This window comes from Condylura cristata, unplaced genomic scaffold (genome assembly GCF_000260355.1).
Source record: "Condylura cristata isolate star-nosed mole 26May11 unplaced genomic scaffold, ConCri1.0 scaffold00002, whole genome shotgun sequence".
Lineage (NCBI taxonomy): Eukaryota > Metazoa > Chordata > Mammalia > Eulipotyphla > Talpidae > Condylura > Condylura cristata.
In genome coordinates, this window is record NW_004567103.1 from 73,752,648 (window position 1) to 73,780,163 (window position 27,516).

The 27,516-nt window shown below is 34.5% G+C and overlaps 1 protein-coding gene across 3 annotated transcripts in view; it reads right to left on the reverse strand.

Moving 5' to 3' along the window:
* The window catches only part of CCNT2 (cyclin T2), a 36,854-nt gene extending 9,748 nt beyond the window's left edge, over positions 1–27,106 (reverse strand). For 2 of the 3 annotated variants that reach the window (XM_004674699.2, XM_004674698.2), the window contains exons 1-6: positions 26,931–27,106; positions 26,041–26,122; positions 7,356–7,484; positions 5,896–5,956; positions 4,408–4,470; positions 1,324–1,369 (exon numbers count right to left, since the gene is read on the reverse strand). In XM_004674699.2, coding sequence (XP_004674756.1) covers positions 1,324–1,369; positions 4,408–4,470; positions 5,896–5,956; positions 7,356–7,484; positions 26,041–26,122; positions 26,931–27,088 — 539 coding nt within the window. In that variant the 5' untranslated portion in view covers positions 27,089–27,106. Of the gene's footprint in view, positions 1–1,004; positions 1,370–4,407; positions 4,471–5,895; positions 5,957–7,355; positions 7,485–26,040; positions 26,123–26,930 lie in introns of all 3 variants that reach the window. The other variant, XR_001145686.1, reaches the window with a different exon arrangement.
* Between the last annotated feature and the right edge of the window lie 410 nt (positions 27,107–27,516).

Below are 27,516 nucleotides of genomic sequence, written 5' to 3' on the forward strand. Positions count from 1 at the left end.
ACACAGATAACAATTTAATTTTTGTAGTATTTTTTGTTTCTTTTGTAATGTCAGGGCAAAAAGTAAACTGACAGTAATTTTAGCATTACATTATAATCAGGTATACCATTTTATGTGGCTCAACAAAGTCACTGGATTTGTTGGAAACATAACATATTTTCTATGCAAAAATGCATCATACTCTTCTGACAATCCAGTAATTCTCATAAGTTAAAAAGAATTCAACACTTATCTAAGTAATCCTATTTTTTTTTATAGCAAAGCCACAGGAAAAACTTACCTTTTGTTGAACAGCATCAATGTTCAATGTTGCTAAGTACTACTAAGTACTAAAGTGCTAAGTACTACTAGGTACTAAAACACTACCGTTCTTCTTCCATTATATGCCAAAAATGGATATGCAATAAATATGTTACAGCTAGCCTTTCTAGCCAAAGATTTAAGTTTGTTTTGTTGCTTATTTGCTCAGAATTTCTGGCAATAGAGGTTAAATCCCAACTACACATACATAAGATAATACATTGGTATCTGCCAATCCAAATATAAAGTAAAACTTGACATGTCACATGAAATTAAGGACCACACAAATCTGGCTTGGTCCTTCCTCCCCCAATGAAAACATTTAAAAAACAAATTTAACAGAATCAGCCCAGAACAAAACCACATATTAGATTATTAAAGCCTTTATAAAATCTATTTCAAATCAGTTTCAGAATCTGAAAATATTTACTAGTCAACCAAAGTCCACACCAATTTTCTTAATATAAACTTAAAAGGAATTTTTTTTTTAAGTAAAAATTGTATTTATGCAAATCCAGACAGTCACAGGACTTTATTACTAATGGGCATTTTCTGGAAAAAACAAAACAAAAAAACCCCCAAGTTACAGAAATTTTATTTATTAAAAACTTTAGATTATTTTAAAATTAAGACTGGATCAATGTGAAACTTAAGAAAATTGTCATTTAACTATAATTGTAAACTTGAAATAGCTTTATACTTACCAAGTTGCTCGAATTTCTACGTTAAGTTTAGCTCTTTGTAATCTTTAGCTGCTATTCAGGCTACCAATTTTAGACTTATGCACTCACATATCGAGAATATGTCATCAGAAAGCACCACTACACTTCACATTGTGCATTTAACCCCTCTGTGCCAAAAGTCCCTTGTACAATACACCGCAAAGCAGACAGGAAGGTACCACCACAGTAGATGGTCCAGTCTCCTGTTGCAACAAGGGTAAGAGACACATTGAGGGGGCCCTGCATTAAAGGAAGCTATAGTGTGCTACAACAGTGCAACAAAGAGGGTCAGGATAACAACCTGTTGGTAGCCATGAAATAGGATGTCTGTGCCAAATCCTTGCTTGCTGTAAGAAAAGAAAAGAAAAAAAAAAAAAAAAAACAAAGACAACACTATCAGCTTTGACATGCTAATAACAAAAAGTTCTCAACATAACAAAAACTTCAAAGATATGTACACAAAAAGTAAATTTTACTTACTACTTACAAATATCACAAGAGCGCCATCATTTTCTATACTACTGAAAATCTTCAACAACATTCACTCAAATGTTTCTTGCTATCCCCCAAAGATCTGAGAAACAAGCCGATTTGCTTTTAGCTAGCCAGTTACAAGGGCTAAACTTGTTACTAAGTTAAGCATCTAGTCAGCTAAAAGTTGCAATAAAGCATTCTCCTGGATTTAAAAAAAAAAAAGAAGAAGAAGAAGAAAAGATTTTTGAAGTCTAATACAAAATACAGAGTTGCCTGCCAGACTTAACCCTCAATCAACATATTTAAATTGTCTTAAGTATGTCATCAAAACAAACCACCCCCCCATACACAGAGCATAAACTGCTCAGTTTTTCATGTTACTAAGCATCAACACAGAATACATAACCTAAAGAAATAAGATGTATGAAACTCCACTGTATTTTTTGGTTACATAATCCAATTAAAGACACCAAGAAGAAATGCAGGTATTCTAGGGGGCATCAAGATGCTTCCATACTAGTTATCAATAAAAAAGCAATTTTTACTATCTTAAGACATTAAAAACTGTCCCCTAATTCCCTTCTGCTTCTTATCCTTCCCAGCAGGAATACCTGAGCTATAGTTTCCTTTTTTTCAAATAACATTAATGATTATTGATATATCTTCCCCTGGCTCAACAAGGATCAGATCACTTAAACTCCACCCCTCTCTAATAAGCCTCAAGTTCCTTCCCCACTCCTATTTTTATTTATGGCACCTGTAATCCCTGCTGCCTAATGTGGATCATCAACATAAGATATATAAAAAGGATTTGGGCTTAGCAGAGTTGTGCTATGGAAGTGTGTCAAAGCATCTTATCGGATGTCTTGGAGGCAGAGTGACTTTAATATGGCATTTCTTTCCTAGTGAGGAGGGAAGGAGAAATCACAGACGTGAAAGATCCCTATAAAATCTTATTAGCCAATTCTGTAGCAAAATAGCATCAGACCAACTTTCTCACCTCCATTTTCTGAATACGTGGAGGGCCTTAACAGAATCAAGTTTATTAATTCTCCCCCCAAAAGAATCAAAATATGTATAGAAGTAAAATTTTACATTGCCATAGCAAATGTATCTAAATCCAATAACCTAATAACAGCCATTGTGCAAGAGGAATAATGTAGGGAATGTTTTGTTAGCTGAAAATTGTAATAGAGCAAAGAAAGACACCAAACGTGAAAGAACATTATTTTAAAAAGAGTGAGAGGTAAGCTATAGTTATCTGAAATATTAGTAAGTCATGGTCAAGTTAAACACATATATGATTTGAGTTAAAATTTAAGAATTGGTCACATTACAAACATTAACAACAAAAAATCAATTTAAATATTTTTGCCTGGATGATAAGATCAAATTTGTAGGTTCTGTAGATACTTTAAAACTTATTCAACTTTGCAAAAGAACTGATGATGTCTTCAGATTCTTTAGATAAGAGAACATATACAAAAATATAAAATTTTGAAAAAGGGCTTAAAAGAAGCTGATTTAAATTTTGAAGTACTAAGCCTAAAAATCTGTTTCAATTACTATTAAGTATGTATATATATTACTCTTCAATATCCTTCATCAAGATCAGTTTTAGAGCAAATTATATGTCTATGCATTATTCAGGTAAATACCCTTTCAAGAAAACAAAACTATACTAAAGTTTCCCCCACCTTAGTTCAACATTGATACTATACAACATTTATACTACACACTTCTATACTACACTGTAATACCAGGGGGTAAGAATATCCCATAAAATATATTCACATTACCATGAAGAACAGGAACCATAATTAAATGTTCTAGTTTACAATAGGTAACGTGTTATCTTAGGGTCAAAAAAATTAAATGGAATTTTAGAAGTCCAATTCTGAATGATGGTACTATAGTATGAGACAACAGTTTATTTTTTTTAATGTAGCTGTTAACAATAAAAATTCTACTTAGGAAATAATAAATTCAATTTAGAATGAATAAAATGAGAATATTTAAACACACGCACACACACACAAATCCAAAGCCTTCAAAAGTGTTATTCATTTTGTTGAGAATAAATCTATAGAATTTTGATGAAACTATAAAATTTCCTTTTCAAAAAGAAAGTAACAGAAAAAGATACACTACCAATTCTAAGTGGTTACCATTAGTATATAACACTCCAAATGGGAAACAGGAAAGTAGAATTATGCAGTAGTATAACATGCAACTGTGTAAAAACACATTTCTAGGGATACAAGAACAGATATACAGATTCATTAAGAGGAGTAGAAAAATGTGTACCACATGCTTTATAAGCAGTAAAAAGCAAGTAATACAAAACTTACTACTCCTGTGTATGAAAGATTTAATAGCTACATCACATAAATATATCATGATGTATAGTTATTTCCCAGTAATACAAAAGGAAACCATTTTTAATAAATGTTTGTGGACAAAATATTTCCCCAAAAGACAATATTTTACCTGAAATATTTAAAGTTGGTGTTCAAATTCTTAAACTATTGTAATTACTTTTCAAGTAGTTAATGAAAGTTTGACATAAAACAGAAATTATTATTTCTGTATATATTTGTTAATTGCTCACATTTTAAACCTTAAATGAAATGGGACTGGCATAGACTAGTAGGAAAGAGGATAGTCCTAATACCTGGAAGCTCTCCAATTTTTTAGAAAAATGAGATGCACACCTAAATTAACAGGAAGTTAATTCACCAGGTAGAGCCACAAATAAAAGTAGGTAGGTAGATACTAAAAAACAATGCTCTAAAATAACATTTCTTACATTTAAAATAGAATGCAAGACTTGAACAAAATAGCATTCAAATGAATTATAGACACTAAAAAGCCTTAATATTTAATTTACCAAGTTTCAAAGATCACTTACCTCTTACTAACTGGGTACATTTCACCACATCTGTGTGTGGGTGTTCAATGGTGATCTCAAAACCTGAAATGAAAAGCACTTTTTTTCCCCAGTCACTTACCATTATGATACCTGCTGAAAAATGCCCTTCATCACATAACTGTAAATGTCTAAGTTATTTTCCATTAAAATATTTTTAAGAACAAAGCTAGAATTTCTCACCACTAATAATGTTCACTGTACCCCCAATGATGGGAAATAATTTCAAAAACAATATTCTAATTATGAAAATAGTAATTTACAGACAAGGGGATTAATTTTTTCAAAATTGTCAGTTATAGAGATTATTTTCAAGTTAAAAACAAATCAAAATCATGAAAATTATTAAACTTGGAGGGAATAACTCAATTATGTATTTCCTATATGTACAACAACTTTATTTTAGAAGGCCAACAAAGAACACTTTTCATAAACATAACTTTTGGTGTCACAGTGTTAGAAACTATTTTTAAAATGACATGATCCTATTATTTTCCCAGTATGCCTTAGGTCAAATGGTTTGATGAGTTAGCTTATAACTTTATTTTATTAATAAAACTGTTAAAGAAAAATGAAACTTGTAGGTATCAAGATTCATTTAAGTACTCTTTCTAGGGCCCTCCCTGGTGGCGTAACGGGTTAAAACACAACACTATGAAGCTATCGCAGCCACTGCTGCACGAGTTCGTTCCCCAACCAAGGTGACCCACATGGCATGGCAGACCTCTCCTAATCTACCCACTGCTCCCCTCAGCAACGTACTTCATCAATCTGCCTGTTCTGCTTCCCACTCTGTCTCTGGTGAATCCTTTTACCACCATACCTCTGGCCTGTACCCCAGTTCTGTATGTATAAATAAAATTACTCTAAAGCCAAAGATGTAATGTTGAAAAACTTTCAAAATCCAATCAACACCCTCCCTTTTAAAAAAGTAGGAGTTCATACCTAACACCTCCACAAGCAGTAAATGACTAACATCCTAATAAACTGGATTCATAATATTATTGTGTGGCCTATTTACATTTTGAATATAATTAAGTTTACAAAATAACCCTTTAAAGAAACTCAGAGGTATATCCTGTAAATCTAAAGTTTCCCTTTAAATGAAATATATTAACGAATTACTAAGTATAAGCTTGGAGAATAAGGACTACACTGTGCATCTGTATAGAATTCTATGTAACAACCCTAAGGTACCAGTTTATCTCCAATGCAAATCCAGAATGAAGTACAATAAGTATCTCAACTACCTAAAAAATATCTAAGAAATCACACTGAAGATTATGTTCACCATTCAATGAAATCATGCCAAATTACATTATATTTTTTAATGAAAAGTTTCCTTATAACCAGGCAGTGTTACTCTAAAACCTTGTGTTAACTAAACTTTTTCAATGATAAATAATTCCAGAAATCCTTTATTTAGAATACTGCATTTTAAGAACACACAAAAATATGTGACATACGTACCTAGGGTTTGTAGCATTATGGTTTCAAGTAAAACCAGTTCTTGAGTCTGTTGAAGGTAAGCCTGGCAGGAAAAGATAATAAGATTAAACTACTTACGATAAACACAATACTACTAACACTACAAGACAATCAAATCTTATGAGAATTAAGACTATGAAAGAACCACAGTAGTCTGGAAGTAAGAAGGAAATAAAATGGTAAGAGGGTGATAGAGAAAACCTGTCTATAGTAAGTTTAAAAGGAATTACTTTTAATATAGAAAATGTAAACAAAGCAAACTTCCAAACAACCTAATGGTAATGACAATATAAGGGATAGGTTGGGGGGGAGGAGGGAGCAAGTTTTCCAGTTTGTAATATAATACTTTACCTAGGCAATGGTACTTCCTGTTCTTAATGTTCTATGAAATACCAAGTAAGATTCTTGTGGGGACACAGAATACCTTTCTCATCAACTTCCCCTCATTCCCCTGCTACAATTACTTAGGCATAAAGGTCATGAAACAATGTCTACCAATTTTTTGATTATGACATTTGACTAAGATGGTTAAAAAAAAAAGTAACACAAAACTATATACACTTATGTAAGGACATACTGCTAAATACAAAGTATAAGCAGCTTTTATTTTATGTATGCTCGATCATGAGGTCACTGAGCCTATTTTTTAGACACTTTCTATTATTTGAATACTTTATATTCACAAGAAATAATTATGATTTTAAAAAGTCAATAGGTTAATATAAACTATCAAAACTAACTCTGAATAACCACACATTCTCTATTATTGAGTGGTTATACTTAACTCCCTCATAGCCATCATTTAGTATAAAAGTTGCTATTATTAAGATATGCTTAACCTAGGCCTTAAAACTTAATCTAAATCAAAATGATATATCTAATAGTTACTTAGCAGTTACAAGTTCCTCATTAATTAATATGTAAGAATTCTAAAAGAACAATTCTGAAGTTTCAGAATTCTAGTTTTTGCTTTAATAGCATATTCTTAAATGATGCCTTCAAACAAAATCGATTAATGTTGATGAAGAATAAATTATTTGGAAACTAGCATTACTTTTTATGTATCACAGAGTTAAGTAGTAGTACATATAATGTATAGACAAAATTTTGTAAAAAGACCAAATCCTTATCTAAGGGTAAATTCAGAGGTTTTCCTATCATTTGCTGACAAATTGATTAAGAAAGTTATTTATCTTTGGTCTCAAATGTACTGAGGTGGAGGTGATATGGTGACTTACTCTCTACATATACTAGTTTTGCTAGGAGGGTAAAAACCAACATATTTACCTATTTACCTATGATCAAAGTCTTGATTCAGAATGACATTCAAATTACATGTAAAACACATGCACAATTATATAAATAATGAAAAGATATTAAAATTAGAAAGAAAAAAAAACAAAAAAAAAAAGAAAAAAGAAAAAAATCCAATTTTTACATACATCGCATTTAGTATCCAGCAGTGGTTCTAGAGGATGAAGACAAGCATGTGCTACTTTGATAACATGTTCAAGTTTTCGGGCCTGTTCTTCCACTTTTGCAGCCAAAAATAATGCAGTAGGCGATATTATCTATAGAAAAGATAAAAATTGGGTGATTTTAAAACAAACTTTGGATAACTCTTCTACTAAGGGAAGGATGTAATATTAATAGTACAAAATACAAGCTGGACTATGATAATACTGATGTTTTAATAATAAAGTTATTAAATAAAACAAATAAAATCTGTCTTATATTTTTGAAAGTTGAACACTAAAGGGAAAAGACACTTTAGCTAATGAAGATAAAGTAATTATTAATGTACATTGTGGAATCAGGCAAAATAGTGAAGCCACTGCATACTCAGATCTTCCCTCTTTTTTAAGCAGTCACCACTTTCTAGAGTTTTTAATTTAACTATAGGTTCATTTGTGGCAAACAGCTACACATTATTACTTAAGAGTGAAAAATAACCCACAAAGGGGGAAAATAATTTAGAGTATGAAACTGTTCCCTAATATCAGCAGTATTAAAATTAGCTTTAAATCTCCCAAAAATAAACAATATGTAATTATATTTAAGATAAAGTAATAGAATAAAAACTGTCAAAAAAAAAAAAGGTCAATAAATTAGAATATTTTAAAAGTTTTAGTAAGTTAAGTTCTTGGCCTAAAAGTACAAGAACACAGACAAGACACTAAGACAGAGAAAAATCAATTTTCTGCAAATATTTACTCAAAAAATAAATAAACCAAGTATTTGCTAACTCAGAAAACAGGCATATCTTAAATTCAATAATTTGAACAGATGTTCTGCTAACTCAGAAAATAGGACATAGGACATTTCTCATTGAAAGATAATTTCTAAGTATCAAGATTCAGGTACATTATTTTTCAAGAGACAAACACCCGAGTTTCACTTTATTTTAGAGGTCACCAATCACGAAGCAGAAATAACATCAGAAAAGAGGGACTAGATGAGCAGAAGGCATATATCAAGCCACAAGATCTGGGTCATTAATATAAAGAGAAATTTCTGATATAGGGAGGGTGGACCTTCTTTGAAAACTTTTAAACCAGATTTTAACATTTTTGCCAAGACATGAAATTTAATCATTGAATTTTAAATAGAGGCCTAATATAGTCCACCTGCATTTGCAGATAAATAAATGCAGTAAGTATAACTTCAAGAAGTTCTCTTCCTGTTGTGTAAATCTTTTAAAAATAGACCTAAGGGTGAATTTGGTTCCAAACAACCAGGAATATTACCTTAAAAGTGAATAATTTCAAGTTGGACTTTTAACTTATTTTCATCTTTAAAAATCAGAACTCTAATAGGGGAAATTTTACAAAGTAAGAATGTTTAGAATAAAATTTAACTTTTATATTAACTTTCTTAGATTTAGAATAAACCAGTTATTTCTTAATTAGATTTAGTATCAAAACTAGTTAATATTCTTGAATTATCAGTTAAATAGCAGTCACCCAGAGCTAGGGATTTTCTGAGATGTAGAAATATAAAGTGACTGAGAATGACAGTATTTCCTTTCAGTTATTTTTTCCAGTTAAAATTTCTTACCAATGCTACCAAATTTGTCTAATCCCTTTTCTATTTTAAAGATTTAACTCAAAGATCAATTCCTCTGAATGTAAAATTGCTTAGAGAAAATGCCTCCCCTCCAGAGGAAAACGAGCACCCCTCTATCAAAGTACTAACACTGGTTCCAACTAGTGGCTTCTTAATTTTGTCTGTGCCACCAGTGTAGAAGCAGCTTGAACACAGGCTGAATTATTCATTCTAATTCCCACTACCTAGAATGGTTCAATAGTTCACCTGCTGTTATTTGCTGAATGTTTATGTGGATAATCTATATTAAAAAGTACCATTATTAACTCAAAGTATGCTAATGCCATAGTATCTAAGAGTCAATACAAAGGTAAAATATGCAAGAAACAGTTAAAAAAAATAAAATATATAAAAATGAAGATAGTCCCTATTTTCCCATAATCTCCCATAAAACAAGTCAAATTACAATAAATTTAACACAATCTTCCTTCCAAACTGCTAGATAATCCAAGATTTCTCTTTTACACACACACACACACACACACACACACACACACACACACACACACACACACACACACACACTATAAAACTTCCAGTAAGTTTTTCTTGGTAAAAGTTTATAGGCTTTCCAGTCATAGCTCCATCTCTTTAAGGTTTCCAATAGTAACAGGAGCAGTAAATCTTAATATAAAAAAATACATTATAATAGTGTTTCTCCTTAGAAAATAGTGCCAATGGAAACAAAGTATGCATATAGTCAATGCTTCTAAGATTCTAAATAATTAAAAAAATTAAGAATTGAGGGAACTAAATAATTATATTCAGGGTAGATTCCTGGTTTATTTACCCACACTTCTCAGAGAATTCTTTCTGTTCCCTCTAAATAGGGCTCAATTCTCACCCTCCTCCAGTGCAACACTAATACCCAACACTCTTCCAAAGTTCCTGGTGAAATCCACTAACTCCATTCACATTTTCCTCCTCTACAGCCTGCAAACATTTTACTCCATCAGGGCTGTAAAAACAAAACAAAACAAAACATCTTTTTAGATAAATACTTTGTGAATATCTATGTGAGGCTTTAATTTTAAGGATGACTAAGTAGGTAAGCAATTTTCATGAGAAGTTGTGTGGTTTATTAAGAAGAAAAGAACTACAAAATTTTGAGGAATGGCAATCTTATCAGTTGGTAAACTTTAAAATGAGTATATCTCTGAAGGCAACAATCACTGGCATATATAAACTTCGTTATAAGCCAAAGAACTCATTCAGTTGATACCAGTGGCCAATTACAAACTGAGATTAATCTACTAGGGCTAGGGATCATGCAATATCCATCTGTGTTCTGGAACCTAGTTTAATAAACTTCTCAAATTACTATAACTAAAGGGAAGAAAAACTGACTTTCAAATAATGTCCAGAATTTGTCACACTGGCAGATATAAAACTATTTCAAGGAATATGACATTTTCAAAATAAGACAAATTTCTACAGAAATACACCATACAAATCATGGAGAGGGGTAGGAAGAGGTGATGAAGCCAGTTGTAGCATAGTAGTCAGATTGTCTCAGTGGAATCCTGGCTCTGTTATCTGACTAGCCTAGGCAAATAACTTATTCTTTGTGACTCAGTTTTAGCATCTGTAAAACGGGAGAAATACTATCCACTTATACAATTGTGGTGAGGTTTAAAAGAATCAATTTATGTAAGTACTAAGAACAGTGGTCCATTGTAATGTGACTCAAATTATCACTATTTTGAAAAAATTGACAGTTTTATATTTTTAGTGTTCTTAAGATAAAGATTTAACACACCTTAAAAAATTCCCTTCCTTGCTCACCTTCTTCCATCCATGGTAAATTTAATGTTTTAAAGGTTCTCTTGTAGTATAAATAAGTAGATTCAAACACTGGAAGCATATGTGACATACTTCAATGGTTATAGTCATCTTCCTTTCTTCCCGCCCCCCTCCCTCTTTTTCTGTTTATGTTTCCACCCTGTACCTTTTAATCTGACTCTCTTTTCTATCTTATCTCTTGCCCATTCCCCCGCCACTGTCACCTTTTGTTTATGATGCCCTCAATGCTCACATTCTTCAATCTCCATTGCTGGCTTCAACCTTAATAGTGGGAGGCAAGAACAGTCTGCTTTCTTAAAATTATATATTTTTTTAATTAAGGCAATTTCTTTTTAGTATGCCCTGTATGATTTAGTAGTATAAATTTATACATTTTCAGATCAGCAAAAGTCACTGTGAATTAACAAAAAACTTAGATAATTTCTAAAGTCACTGAAGATGGTTCTCAGCAGTCAGTTTCAAATAAATCATTCTGATCTTTATTAAACTTTAAATCTCCTAATTGAGGGAGGGAGAGAGGGAAGGAGGTAGTTAGGGAAGAAGGGAGGGAGGGAGAGAGGAAGGGAGAGAAAGAGGGAGGGAGGGAGGAAGGGATGGAAGGAGGGAAGGAAAAAACTGAGGGAGATCTTCCAAGTTTGATTACCAGTCCTATAGGCCAGGGAGGACATTTTCCCTTAAATGTTGCTTCTAGTACCTGTCCTCCCACAAACTATAGGATAACTAGATCCCATGCCTTGAATATGTGTTTCACTAAGAAATATTTAGAGCTTGAATTTAGCTAGGAATCAGAGTTCAAAATCACTTGCCTAAGGATATAGTTAAAGAAAATTGATAATGTATGAATTTAGCAGCTTCACAGAAAGACTAGGAAAAAGGGAAACAGAAACTTAGATATAAGGAAAAATATTGAAGGAAAAATATGAGGGACAGCTACAAATTAAGAAAATAGTTTGTGAAAAATTTTTAAAGTTTTTTTTTTCCATTTATTTACACACAAAAGAACTGGGGTGTAGGCCAGAGTGTGGAGGTGAGAGGATTCACCAACAACAGAGTAGGGAGCAGAAAAGGCAAGACAGAAAGCCTGGGTTAGCTTCCAGGCTAGGGATATAACTCAAGTCAGGGATTGAGTTTATGTCCCAGTGGCTGGCAATAGCTTGACAGCACTTAGACTTTAACCCTTGCACCAACAGAGACCCCAATAAGTGAAAATGTTAATCTGTTAATAAGAAAGATCACCAGGCTCAAGCTTATAAGACCAAAATTTCAATAATCTGTTAAAAGGTGGTTTAAATCTTTAAATATTGCTACAGTGAAAACACTGGCATTATAGCATTATAAAAAAAATGTCATTAACACATCCTGGCATTGTAGTTATTTTCCTCACTATGTAACTATGTGTGAGTGTAATACTATAAAAAAAAAAAAATTAAACTAGGGTTTTAAAAAAACCCAGCAGGCTGGGGGATCTCTGGACATCTAATTATGCTTTCATGAGAATTGGCTTAATAAAGGCTGAAAATTACTAATACTTAGCAATTGCTTAAAAATAGCATTGATTAAAAGACTAGGGCTTGACTTCCACAGAGTAATTACATGTTTAATTAATGTAACATGTTCAAAATATGGCATTTAAAAATTACTATGGGGCCCTCCCTGGTGGCGCAGCGGGTTAAAGCACTGCACTAAGAAGCTTAAGCCACTTCCACATGAGTTCGATCCCCGCCTGCCCCGGAGGAGCATGGCGAGGCAGACCTCTCCTGCCGGCCCGCTGCTCCCCTCAGCAGTGTACTTCGTCGATCTGCCTGTTCTGCTCCCCACTCTGTTTCTGGTGAATCCTCTCACCCTCCACATCTCTGGCCTGTACCCCAGTTCTGTATGAATAAATAAATCTTTAAAAAAAAAATTACTATGAAACATTTCAGCACTATGAATTTGTTTCTAAAATGCAAAAAAAAATCAATCTATACTTTTAAACACCAGTAGCATTTCATAGTGAAGTCTCTACTATCCCTTCTATACTTAGTTGTCATCCCACAATAAATTCTCATTCTGTATTAACGAATAAGTAGAATTAGGTTTCATTTCCAAAAGGTGTGTGTGTTGTATGTATCCATTTCTTTAACAATATTAACTTTGACATATAAATTGTGCATTTTTTCCCAGAATTATCGGGCAAGATAGGAGAGGTCTATTGTGCCATGTAGGTTACCTCCCTGTTGGGGATAGAACTTACGCTGCAGTGGCTGGTGATAGCTTGATAATGCTGTCTTTAACCCCTGTACCACCAGGGAGGTCTCATTCAGAACCATCAATTTGCTTGCTTAGCTAACAATAATTTGAACAGATGTTCAAGTCTACATAAAGTGAAATATATCATTAATTTGAATAGCCTACTCCTATTAAGCACTAAAAACACCAATCACTGAGCAAAGATAACAAAAACTATATAAAACATCTAAGAATGTGGGGAACTTATAAAAAAATCTGGTGTTGTTTCTAAACTATATCACCATTCAAAAGACTACCTCCCCAATTCTTACCATTTCCTTTGCTTGTTCTCAGTTATTTTTTTTCAAGCATCAAAGTACACGAGCTTTTATGATCTTGACCAGAAAAAAAACTATTCAATCATTTAAACTTCTAAATGAGTTGCTACACTACAGTGTGACTTCTAATAGCAATGTTAATTGCTGATGGATACAAATATCCATATTTTCCAATAGTTCACTAATACTATTTTTGATAGTGTGTATCCCCAAAGAGCTGTCAAGCAGAAATATAATGTAAACCACAAATGTAATTGCATTTTTTTTCTAGCAATCAACTAACATAGTGAAGAAACAGGAAATTAATCATACCTCGGTAGTGGATATATAGACATTAAAAAAAGACTTATGTTCAATGGTACTCTGAAAATTCATTAAAATCATAGAAGAGATAAATATGCTTTAAATGGTCAGAGACATCAAAATTGATTATTTCTACATTACTCAAGTTTAAAGGAAACCAATGAGTTTCCTCCCCACACTTAAGTTTCTTAGGAAAAGAACTATCTATGTCTTATTTATAAGAGTGTAAATCCCACCTTTAAATACTGCTTGCCACTAGTACAAACTATTAAAGCTGTAAGTTTAAAATTAAACAATGAACAAGTAGGTGAACTTTTACAGTACTCATTTGTTTCTTTTTGTATAGTAAGCTTAAATCATTTGGAGAACTACATATTACATGTTTCCTTAAATATGATCATACAAGGAACACCTAAAATTCCAACTTACAACCAGAATCTTAACTTATTTCACTATAAAGTAGAAAGATAATGCTACCCAGTACAACAGGGGAAAGGACGTTTCCATCATTTCCCCCATTCCTTAGATGTGTATACATGTTTAAAGTTGAATGTATAGTGATCTAATTAGATTTTCACTTAAAAAATTATCTCAATTGTATGTACTAGAATTACCTTTAAAATTCCCATTTTAAAGAATAGCACTAAGAAATGATCCACAGCCACTGCAGCACAAGTTCTGGCCAGAGAGGTGGCACACGTGGTGCAGCAGACCTCTCCTGTCTCACCCACTGCTCCCCCCTCAGCAGTGTATCAGTCAATCCTGTTCAGTTCCCTACCCTGTGGTAAATCCTCTCACTACCCCCCACTCCCCTCACCTCTGCCTGTACCTCAGTTCAATTTGAGAATAGTAGCTAAATCTATCTGGTAACTCTTTTGCCAAATCCAGTAAGCAAAGGGCCATATGAACTCTGAGAAAGTTAGAAAGGGGTTGAAGTTAACATCTATGAACTTTTCAAATAGATTTCTCAAAGATCTCTTTAAGGACTCCATAGTGAAGAGAAACCTCTGTGAACAAACATAATTGGCAGGAGAGGGTAGTAAAAGGGAAATGATGACAGAAGTGGGAGAGGGGAAAAGAGGAAATCTCAGGAAGCAGCAAGCTTCATTACCTCTGATTACACAAAATAAAGCAAAAATTGTTCTTGATTACAAAAACTACTTTAAAGCACATCTATTCGAAGCTAGTGAAAAAAACTGATCTTTAATAAACTGAACAGAGGGTATTTAATTAGTAAGAAAACAGCTGTCCCGAAAGCAACTAGGTCACACCAGAAAGAACCGCAAATAAATAAATAATAAAAAATCAACAACTGGTAGTGGGGAAACTGGGTATCCACATGCAAAAGAAAGAAACCCACCATAGGTAAACTCATAATAAATCAAATAAATAAATGTAATAATTCAAACTATAAAACTCTTAGAAAGAAATAGGAGAAAAACTTCATGACTTTGGATTTAACAAAGATTGCTTGAATATGACACCCAAAAGTACAAATGATGACCAAAAAAAATTAAATGGATGGCATTAAAATGAAAACCTGTTATGCAGTAAGTAGACTATGAAGAATAAAGGCTGCAGAATGGGAGTGAATGTTTGCAGATAATGTATCTGATAAGAGAGTAGTATCTAGAATATACGAAGAACTTTTATAATTTAATAAAAATACTAATTAAAAAATTGACAGAGGATTGAAACAACATTTCTCCAAAGATACATAGATGCTCAATAAGCATGTGAAAGATGTTCAACAATATCTGGGAAGCAGAAATCAAAATCCAATTAGATACTACTTTATCAGAAAACCAGAAAGTAACAAGACGTGGTAAGAATGTGGAGAAGATGAAAACTTTGTACACTACTTGGTAAGAACGTAAACTGATCTGTCACTTTAGAAAAGATGGCAGTTCTTCAAAAAATTAAACATAGCCATAATGTTACTAGATTTGAGCAGATACTGTACATACACATTTACAGCAGCATTATTCAAAACTAAGTAAAAAGACACCAACACAACCGTCTATCAAAAGACAGCTGGATCAACAAAATGTGACATGCATACACAAAATAATATTATTTAGCCTTAAAAAGGAAAGTAATTCTGACATGCTATATCACATGGATGATAGATGAACACTGACACAGAAAAGAATGATGGTTACCAAAGAGTTGGAAAGGTGGCATGTGATTAATGAGCAGAGCTTCAGTTTGAGAAGATGTATAGTTATCACAACAAAAAGCACAAAGATATTAAAACATCCAAACTAATAGACATCAAGAAAATGATCAAAAAGAAACATAACTCATTAGTCACAAGCTGAAAGAACACATCACATACCTGAATGTACAAGCCCAGCACAACTATAAAGACCTTTTTAATTAATGAATGAATTTTAAAGAAAACAATTTTTTGGCTATTTAGGCTAAAAAAAAAAAGGAAAGAAAAGAAAAATTAGATTACCACCTAGCCAGTAATGTTTTATGCCAGGAAAAAGAAGTTTTTACATCTTAAAGTGCCCCTAAAAATGTGAGCCAATAATTTTATATATAGCAAAACTAACTTTGACTATAAAAGGAAAAGACAAATGAGCAAATAAAAAGATTTAGAGAATACTGTTTCCATAATCTTCAAGAAAGCTCAAAACAAAAATTACTACAGATTTTTAATGTAAGCACCAGTAGCAAACAATAAATGTTAACTACTTGCAGAGCTAAAAATGAAACGAGGATAAAGTTTTCTAATGGTGTTTTACATAATGTACAAAAATATAGTTCAATTTTAAAAGTTGGTGAGAGAGCAAAGACATTTCCTCATAATTTGCAGTTATATAAAGGCATATTTCTCAGTAATTATTTTGGTAGTGGTGAAATTGCTGTTTTTAGACTTATTTGTATAATGGGTGAGTAAGTTAATAAGTGATTATGGAATCAGAATAAACCCAAGTCACTTGAAATGTATACATATTATACCAAGTCCAATTAATGTGGAAATGTGTATTTTACGCACTTAATGTATAAATGAGTAAATACTGACATACTGACATGCAAAGTGAATATACATACTTTCACTATACTACGTAGCTCCTGACTGTTCACTAAAGACACCTAGAAAAAGACTAATGTATTAACAATGAGCATCTCCAGTACCCACGCAATGGTCTGGCAATATCACCCCTACAAAAAAAAAAAAAAAAAAAAAAAACAGCAGAAATTCTTAAATAAATGGCCTTAAATAAAAGGTCCAGCTGTAACAATTTACAATAGCTAAGATATGGAAACAACCTAAATGCCTAAAAACAGATGACTGAGTCAAGATGTGGTGTGTATACACAATACTACTTATCAATCAAAAAAGATAAACTGCCATTCACAACAAAATCCGTATGACCAGAAGTGACTACGCTCAGTGTAGTAAGTTTGAAGAGAAAAATATCATTTCACTTATAGGAGTAACACAGGGAAAATAGGGTCAGTGGGGAAAAAACAAAAATAACAGGCAACCTATAAATTGGAGACATTATGTGGGGAGGGATCAAAGCATGGGAGAGAAGAGAGTAAGAGATTACAGTGATGGTTCATGGGTTTTTTGGTGGGGGTAGTTTTAATGGGGAATATACCTGAGAGGAAAATGACAATGTAAAAAGTATACTAAAAAATGCTCCAGAGCGGCAGAGTAGAAAATATGTAGGATAAACCTAGAATATCTTGCTGTGACAGGTAAGGAGGAAGTCATCTCAGATTGCTATAGCTCAGAGTTACCAAATGGGCCAGCAATTCTACTCTTTGGTGTGTACACCAAAGAAAAACCAAATATGTGTCCATACAAAAAAACACTGAGTGTTCACAGCAGCAATTAATAAAAGTCAAAAAGTGCAAACAGGTCCTCCCTGGTGGTGCAAGGGGTTAAGTCTCAGCATTATGAAGCTATCAGCAGCCACTGCAGCATGAGTTAGATCCCTGACTAGGAGCTAAACCACATGGTGTAGCAGACTTCTCCTGTCTGTCTCACCTGCTGCTCCCCTCAGCAGTGTATTTCAATAGATAGGCTCCCTACTCAATCTCTGGTGAATCCTCTCACACCACCTAGCTCTCACATGCATAAATAAATCTTAAAAAAAAAAAAAAAAAATTAAAAACCCAAATGCCATCAACTGTTGAATGGATATCTAAAATGGTCTGATGGTAGTTCAGCACACACACACACAAAAATAATGATATATGTTACAGCAATTAATCTTGAAAACATTAAGAAGTCAGTAGTAAAGGGCTTTATGTTATATGATTCCATCTGTTCCATCTGCAGGTAATGTCTACAGATAGGCTATAGGAAGGAAAGGAAAAATATAGCTTAAGATGTGAGGTGCTTTCGGGGTAATGAAAATTTCTAAAACTGATGCACAACTCTGTGAGTATATTAAAAATTTCCTGAATTTGGCCCTCCCTGGTGGCGCAGCGGGTTAAAGCACAGCACTGAGAAGCTAGAGCCACCTCTGCATGAGTTCAATTCAAGCCTGCCCTGGAGATGACCACATGGCGTGGCAGACCTCTCCTGGCCCGTCCGCTGCTCCCCTCAGCAGTGTACTTCGTCTATCTGCCTGTTCTGCTCCCACTCTGTCTCTGGGGAAGCCTCTCACCGCCCCTGAGCCTCTGGCCTGTACCCCAGTTCTGTATGTACAAATAAATAAATCTTTAAAAAAAAAAATTTCCTGAATTTTACACTTTTAGTGGGTGAAATGTACGGCATGTGAATTGTATGTCAACAAAGGAGGTACAATATACAGGGAGAATCAAGTTTATATCCTGCCTTTCACATATGAATTGCCCCACTGGGTATCTAAATAGTAGATGAATCATAGCATATCAGTATAAAAATATTTTAATTAATAAATGGATAGGATATAAAATAATTAGAGTATCATCAGTGAATGAATGAAGATATCTGGGTGTCAAAAACCAAAAGTAGCTAACACCACAAAGAGACAATTAGAATTAGGGGATTCCAGATGCAAGAACATAATACCACCTGTAGTCTTCACAAAGGAAATCTAACATGAGTCTGGTGAAATTCTTGGATCCAACTGGCAATGTGCAGGGAACATTAAAAAAGGAACACAATAAACAGTACTATGAATACACAAAATTAGTAAAATTCACTGTTCAAAGCTGTGCAAGTGTAATGCCCTACAACCTTTAATATATAAAATTGAAAGAAAGGGATAGAGATCATCTGTGTATTGAGAAATTAAAAAGACTGTCAGAGACTCTTTGTCCCCAATCATGGGTTATTGGGGGGCAGAACAAGCAGGGTATCAAGGTGGGAGCAGCATCGGAGAGCAGAGATTCCTAGAAAAGGGGAAAAGGGGGAGAAGGAGCGAGGAAGACATGGGAATCCGAGTTGGGTGCAAGTCTTCCTGCTCCGGCTTCAGCAGAGGTTTATTTTACACATTTCAAGCAAGCAGTGGGGTGACATCAGCATATGAATTGGGCTGAGAGATCACTATCATCTTTTCTCTAAGAATAGTCTGGGGTCGTACTGACCTTTAGTTGAGATTATAAGATTATTCTTAAAATCAATCTATCAAGGCACATAGATTTACAAAATTTAAGACTGATACTACTATAGTTACCACGGTGAAGATTAACCAAAATAAAGTCCCTTACACCTTATCTACTACTTAATGGCTTTCATGCTCACTTTGCCTAAATGGTAAAGTGAGGGCAGTCAGGAAGAGGAATTTTTGTAAATCAAGTCACAAAAGGAAGAAATACAGTAAAGTTCTTTGAAGACTAGTTAGAAAGCTTAAGTGAAATTCCTTAAAGTCTAGACAGTAGAAAACCTAATTAGCTCTGAATAGGAGACTTGGGTGAATTTCCTTATTTAAAGACTAGATAGTAGAAAGTTTAAGTAGTTTTTTACAAACTGAATAGAAGGCTATGTGGGATAGTGGAGTAATGAGATTTGGGTCCTGCCTCCAGGCAGTAAAGAGTATATTCCAGTACTGCCTTAATACTGACTTTGCTGTAATAGCCAATTGCTTTTACTAATCAGCCAATTGTAAAATCACTTTTGATTTTAAGAGGAATTCCTCGCTTGGTGCAGTGCTTGTTTGTCTGGGCCAGGCAGAGCCTTATGAGGCTAAGGCAATCCAGTTGTAAACCAAAGTTTGCTCAGAATATTCTGATATTATGATTATACAAAAAAGGGAGGTCATAATAAAAGTTAGCGTGGAAATTCTGATTTTTCAGAGCATTTCCTTTTCTATCCGGAATATGTCTGTCTATAGAAACTGCATAGCTTGTGTCATCTCCCCCTTTTTTGTTTTTTAATTGAAGCTGAAGCACCTTTAATCTGATGGGGGTCTTTTTGAGGGTTCTGAAGTGGGGGCAGACGAGGACTGGAAATATAAACAGCAGAGAGAATGATTAGGAGAGAACCTTTAATACAAAAAATTGAAAGAAAGGGATGGAGGATCATCTGTGTGTTGAGAAATTAAAAAGACACAAGAAGCTTTTAATAATGGACAAGACTAAACTGTAGTGATAAGAAATGTAGAGTTGGTTGGTAAAACAAGTTAGTCAAGTTCCTGACTTGCACGATGGCTATATGGTTGTTTGCTGTGGTTTTGTATGGCTGTTTTATTTTATAATTAAGACATACCACTCCATATATATATTTAGTTCTATTATAGCACTAAGGATACCAAATAGATGGCATACAACAGGATATGAATAGGATCCAAAGGATAAGACAGATATTTAGAACGGAAATGTGGAATTATCTGGGATAAACGTCATGAAGAGTTGAAATTTCTGCTGAGTCATAAAACCCAGTGGGTCATAGTTATACGGAAAATAAAGGGAAAAAAGCACCATTTAGCAAAATATGGCTACACAATAAATCTAAATGCAGAGGCAAAAGTATTACTGAAGAGGAATCTTGGCCATAATTCAAATGAGGGTCTAATTGGATTTTGATCCAATCCAATCAAAACCCTACTTTATTTTAGACGTGTCCATTCAACTGCTTAGAAATCACTGGTTCAAACAGTTATTCTGCTCTGTTTGCTAAATATACTAAGGTAAAACAAGAATGAGTACACCACAGCACCAATCAGGCAAAAAGTGGTTTCAAATGCCAATCACATAATGAGCTGTTTTAATTTTGGACATTTCATTTAGTAACTGCATCTATTTTATTTCCTCAGGAGGATAGTAATTTACCAAAATGAGTAAAGTTCCTGCCACAGTGATATATATATATAAATATTTATATATGCATACAGAACTGGGGTACAGGCCAGAGGTACAGGGGCGGTGAGAGGATTCACCAGAGACAGAGTAGGGAGCAGAACAGGCAGATAGACGACAAAGTACACTGCTGAGGGGAGCAGCAGGGAGACAGGAGAGGTCTGCCACACCTTGTGGGTCACCTTCAGGGTCAGAGATCGAATTCACAACGAAGCAGCTGTAGCTCACTTGCAGTGCTGCATATTAACCCCTTGACCACAAGGAAGGGCCCCACGGTGTGATCTTAAATTTTCATCCATGCAATTATGAAAAGAACTTAGAAGTTATCTATCCTAATAATTTCTAATCCATATACCATGCTGTTTGGTTAGTTTCATTGTGAACAGATACAGAACACTTTCATTACTAGAGAAAATTCTTTGGACAGCATTGTAGTATTAAGACTATTCTTGGACTAAATTGCATTATTAAATTAGAAGGCAGAAGTGAGCTATAATATAAACAATTGCTTGGACTTCACAAGATGCTTTACTCTAGAAGGCAGAAGAATGGAATACATGCTGACTTGATTCCTTTAAAACAGAATCAAAGTTAACAGTGGATGAGACAGACACACAAGGGAAAAAAGGGAAATTTAAACTATCAGTTTTCAAATGTAGCAGGAAGTTTGTTAAATACCAGATTCTACCACAAACATTCTGATTACACAGATCTATGGTAGGAAAGTGTATTTTTAATGAGCATGCAGTTAATTATGATGTAGGTAAATCATAAGTGGACAAAATCTTTAAGTTATATTGCCTTAGTTCAGAAATTTCAGGATTATGAAGAGATTCCTAGTAACAAATATGTGAAGGAGATAGTGCTTGTTGTGTAAGCAATGGGGTCTACATTTGGAGGTGAGTTTTGCTTTTTTCATTCTATTGTCTGTTATGTGAGACAGGTTACTCAATCTTTGTAATACTTATCTTCCTTATCTGCATTAAGAAAAAGAATATCAATTTCAACTAAATGTTTAGGAACTACATACCCAAACAATGTAAGAAGGATTAAAAATAGAGAACTGAAAAATTCTGCCCATGAAATCAATAAGCACAAGGAAACACTTATTTCGAGATATGCATAAAGGTGGAGAAAAGAAAACAAAACTGAAGACTAACTTGATAAACAAAAATACTTTATGTCAAATATCATAAAATTAAAAGACAAACAGAAAAACATTCACTAATATGAGAAATTCATAAACAAGCTCAACAACATAGTAGTACTTCATAGAAGGGCAACAATGAACATACTAAACTTAAACTTTAAATGTCAAAAACCTAAACCAGTGTCCCTAAACACCTCAATTGGAAAAATATTATAAATAGGATCATTTATGTTTAAGTCTGTGAGGAATTACAAATGGATAGGCCCCAATTTCTTACTAGATAAGAAATTCAGCAAACATTTAAAATTAATCTAGTGATAACATAGCTTTAGTCTCCTTCACTCAGTTAATTCTTTAAACTAGTATTTTCTCAACCTTACCACTACTGACATTTTGGACCGGTTCCACCTTAGTAATTACTTCCTCAGAAGCAGTCACACATAACTCAACTAGGTCCATTCTAATCCTTTGTTATCATATTGCTGCCGTGTCTAGAATAATAATGAAAACAAAATTTTCTTTTGCTGAGAAAAGATACATATATGCTATGAAGCAAAGTACTTTTTTTCAGTAGTATTTGACTTCAAAAAATTTTTATAATAGTTTATTTTTACATCATTTTGTGCCTTTTTCCATTTCAGTTGTAATCCCTGTGGACTTCCCACCACCAATTCACCTGTATGCCATTACCATAGTCTCCCGCACTTCCCCCTCTCATAAGCAAAGTATTTTAAAAAGGGCACACAAAAACCATTGATAGCAAATGCTACAAAGCAGGGGGCTTAAGACAATTGGGTCTGAGGGAGTTTACATCCCTTTTCTATCACAAAAGGTAACCATTTATGACAATTTTATGAATAACAAGTGTAGATTAGCAGGCAGTGTAAATGGGATAATACCCACTTTTAAAAGTCTTGAATATATGTGTACTGCAGAACAATGTTGCTAAAAATGTTAACAAGAGAAAGCACACATTTTATTAGCTTAAGAATGTGGATTGTGGGTACTCCTCTGGACAAAAAGAGGCAGGCCTTTCTTTTTTAAGACTTTGGGGGAGGGAAGGAATGTAAAAAGAACCCTCAAATTTTCAAATGACTTCTAGTCAAGAGCCAACTGAGAAAGTCTTAGAGAAAGACTAAAGAGACTAAGCAAAGAGTGGTAATCAAATTTAAACACAACCTTACTTATGTAGCAGCTGATCAAATGAGCTTAGATGCCATCACAAAATGACACATGGAGTCATTCCTAAAAATCATTAGTATCTATGTAGCATCCTTAACCATGTACTATTAGGACTTTAAACAGAACTACACTACATTTAAATATGGCATATTATATGCAGTTCCGATTGTTGGGGCTTAGAAAAGAAGCAATGGATCTAAGGGAGATTAAAATGACTCGATGACTTTTATGAGACTATTTCAAAAATGACCAAAAATAATCAGAAAAGAATGTGCTCTTTACCACTTGATCTTAAGAGAACTAATTAAATTTGGAATATAGAAACAAATGCATTATAAATGTAACAAACCAAATCAATAAACAGTTTCTAAGAGAAAGCTGGGTCAATGTCCACCCAAAGAATAACTGTGAAGATGCCGCTGCCACAGCAATACTGCTGGCTCTAAAGACTTTTTGTTTTACTAAATGATCTTGAACTTGATCCAGCAAGGCCATTCTTTAATTACTAATCCCAATTACATAATCTTCACTGTACCAAGCAAGCAAAAGTATATTTACCTAATTAGGTTACACAGAAATGTCAAATACTACTGATAGTGCTCCAAGCCTCCCCAGAGAAAGTGACACTAGAACTCAAAGATAAAAGTGTTTCTGGGTCACCAACAACACATATTCATGCTGATTTTATTCTTAAATACATCAGCACTTTACTTTTAGATGATTTTTTTTTTACTTTTAAACTTGTCAGTATGAAAAATAAGTCACATAAACAAAGCTTTCATATGTAAAGCACATATTTATTATAAACTTTGATATAGTTTACCCAAATTTAGTTTATTTTAAGGCGAAGACTCATGCATTTTGTAAATTTACTATGACAATCCATTATGACATTGTAGGAAAAATTTCCCCAATGATTCAGGGGGTATGAGTTGAAAAGTCACATTCAATTTGTGACCACCCACCTCACCCTAAAAAAGGAAGAAAAAAAAAGGGGGAAAAAGAATAAGGCTGTGTAATTAATGCAAATGCACTACATACATTAAAACTTTGATATAACAGCAAAGATGAAAAAGACAATGTTAGAAGAGTACAATGTTACTTTTCAAATTTGAAATTAATAATTTCAATTATTCTGTAAATAATGACTAATTGTAAAATGTTTCATGCACATGTTAGACACTAAGTAGGACACTAAAAATACATAGGCTTTGTAATTGAAAGGTGGTATTTACATAAAATTGTTAAAGTTAAAATCCAAGTGACCTGGGCTTCACAGTCAAGCTTAAATTTGAGCTGTAAACAAGTGTTTCAAAGCACACCAACCACAGAGACAAATTATGAAAGAAAGGGTGACAAAAGAGAAGCAAAGTCCCATGGTGAAATCATTTATTGGAAGTAGAAAAACCTGATTCAGCAAATAAGACAAGTGTAGTTATATAAAGTATCTCCAGGACTTACTGACTTTATTACTGTTGGCATTTTCCAGGGTCACTTAAGAAAAGCCATATTTATGTCAGTATCCATATGTTTGTTATTGCTTTGGAAAACAACCAAAAAGTGATTACCAAAAGGGTTACCTTTCCTTTCACAACACTATCATTAAGCTGTGCACCAAAAATAACTAGGAAAAATGGAAAAAAAACTTAAAAGAGGAAGAGTTCAAGGAACAGATTATAAGAGACTAAAATCAATACATATGTATATATTGTTCAAGATAAATAAAAATGCCAATCTGATAAACCAAGTTAGATTTATGGTCAGAAGAGATTAAAATGGGAACCAAATCATCAAGTTTTTCTTCTATTAAAAAAAATATAGCTTAAGGACCTTTGCAAAGATTGTTTTCTTAGCAAAAAAAAAAAAAAAAGTGCTAATGACAACCACAAATAGCATTAAGTCTTCCATGGTCCATTTTTCTACACACACTTTTCAGAACAGCATCCTAAAAATAGCTGTGATAAAAAGAGCAAAAAAAAAGTGAGAATTATGGTAGGTTTAATATTTCTAAATGAGCGATTTAACAGGTTCATGTTACTCTGAAAAGTACACATTTTCATAACTTAGTAAAATTCTCAACCAAACACCATTATACAACTGTCAAATTTTACAGACTATGTTCAAAACATGTACTTATATAGTTCTCAAAGGTTAATTTTAATGACAAAACAAAATTAACTACAAACACACCCCTGACTTAGTGTATTAGAATCAAGAGCTGACGTTTTAATCACCAAAAAGTCAAGTAGACAAATATTGCTAATGTGTTAACAGAAATATTTGACTTGCTAAGGAATTGTTAGTAAATGAACTCAAAGAGTTAACTCAAAGTCACTTCAAAACAATGTTACAAGCAAGTAAAATCAGGCCCAATTATAATATTTTGGGGGGAAAAGATGAATTCAACACAAGATGCACAAGAGAAAGACTAAACTTGCTGAAGTTACAATGTACACCACTTACTGAAATTACTCAAATTTTAAACATAAAATTTAAATAATGAATACGGATGTAAAATAATGCTGAGTAAAGATATGTTTCTCATTTATCATTGGGTTCAAAATACCTGGGAGAGTCTAATACAATGTCTGGAAATTAAGTCATCACAAATTAAAAAAATTAAAAACGAACCCCAAACCCTAGTATTTGAAACCAAACGATGCGATTTACCTTCAGTTAACTTTGAACACTACATCCAAAAGCAAAATCCATGACCCACCAACTTTTTTTTGCGTACCGATTTACCTTAAAATTTGGTGATAGAAAAGAAAAAAATAAAATAGTACTTACATTTCTATTGAATTTGGTGAAAGAATGGTGCATGTAAAACCTGTGCATATAAACAATCGCAGTGTTTATTGTAAGCTGAGAGCTGAAACATAACATTTAGGAAATATCCGAGAAAAATAAGATCTCATTTCCAAAACTATTTTGATGGAAAATTCCCCATCTCTGTTCTTTTCCATTGCCTCCCGTTCACTCAAAACCAAGCCAAAAATCGTAAAATAAATAAATACTCATAGGGTGTGTGTGTGTTGGGGAGAACGATGTTTGTGTAAGGGGGAGTGCTCGACGCCACATAAAGAGCCGTAATAAATGCTCAGCATTTCACTCCGATACTACAATTAAGCGAGCCCAGGAATGATTTATCAATGGCTCTGACCGACTCAACTTACAAACAGTTGAAACGCGCGCGCGCACACCCATACAAAACCACGCCAAGAACATAAAGACCTCCAGAGCGTTCCCAAGGTAGAAGAGAACCGCCATCAAAACGGCGAGGAGCGTGGGGAAAGGCAGCAGAGAGCACTTAGGCTTTTCAGCATCGCTAACACCTTCCTACCTTCTCAACCCTTTCTCCGAAGAGAAGTGAAAGCAGTTATCTCCTTTCTGCAGTAAGATTTCCTTTCGCCTAGGTAGCACTCCCATCCCCCGCCATCACCACGCGCGGCCCCAAAGAGATTACACAATCCAGTTTCCCAGTCCGCATTCTCGGACTCATTTCTTCCTTCGCTGGCCGTGTCCCTAGCGTAAGCTCGCCTTCCCCTACACTTCGGCCTAAGCCCTGCGAAGACTGAAGCGGCGGCGCCATATTCGCGGAGCACCAGGCCCGGCGACCCGGCGAGTAGTGAGGGGGGATAGGGCGTGAGCGATAGAGGGCCAAGAACAGGAAAGGATACACATTGAGACGCTGTCCCATGTCCTGGATGAGGTTGGCCGCCTGCTGGCGGTACGAGAGCTCTTTATCCGCTTCCACTCCACAGCGGCGGCTCGGCGTGTTCTCCAGCTGTTCCCGAGTAAAGAACCAGCGAGAAGAAGCTCCACGGCCCGACGCCATGACACTTCCTCCTCCGCCCGCTCCCTTCCCCACCCCCGCCCCTCCCTCCCAGCTCGCGGACTCCCCGCCAAGGCCGCGCGACTCCGCCCCACTCCGCTTGCCGTAGTTTACGTCCCGCCCCCCCCTTTTTTTAAACCCCGGTCGCCGTTCGTGCGCGTGCGTGGGAGGCCGCCCTGCCGGCTCGCCCTGGGCTTTGACTCTTCTACTGCTCCCGGTCTCGTTCTCATGCGCGGACCACAATCCTCTGCGCCAGTTGTCATTTGGAGGCGCCGAAGGTGGGGTTCGGCTCAAAAGGAAAAGGTTGGCGCGGTGCATGCTGGGTTAGGGTTGGCGGCGCGAAGGGGCGGGGAGACCCGGAGGGAAGGGCTGAGCCTCGGGTTTTGGGCGTGAACTCTGAAACTCGAGCCGGTTCTTTGGACCGGTGTCTG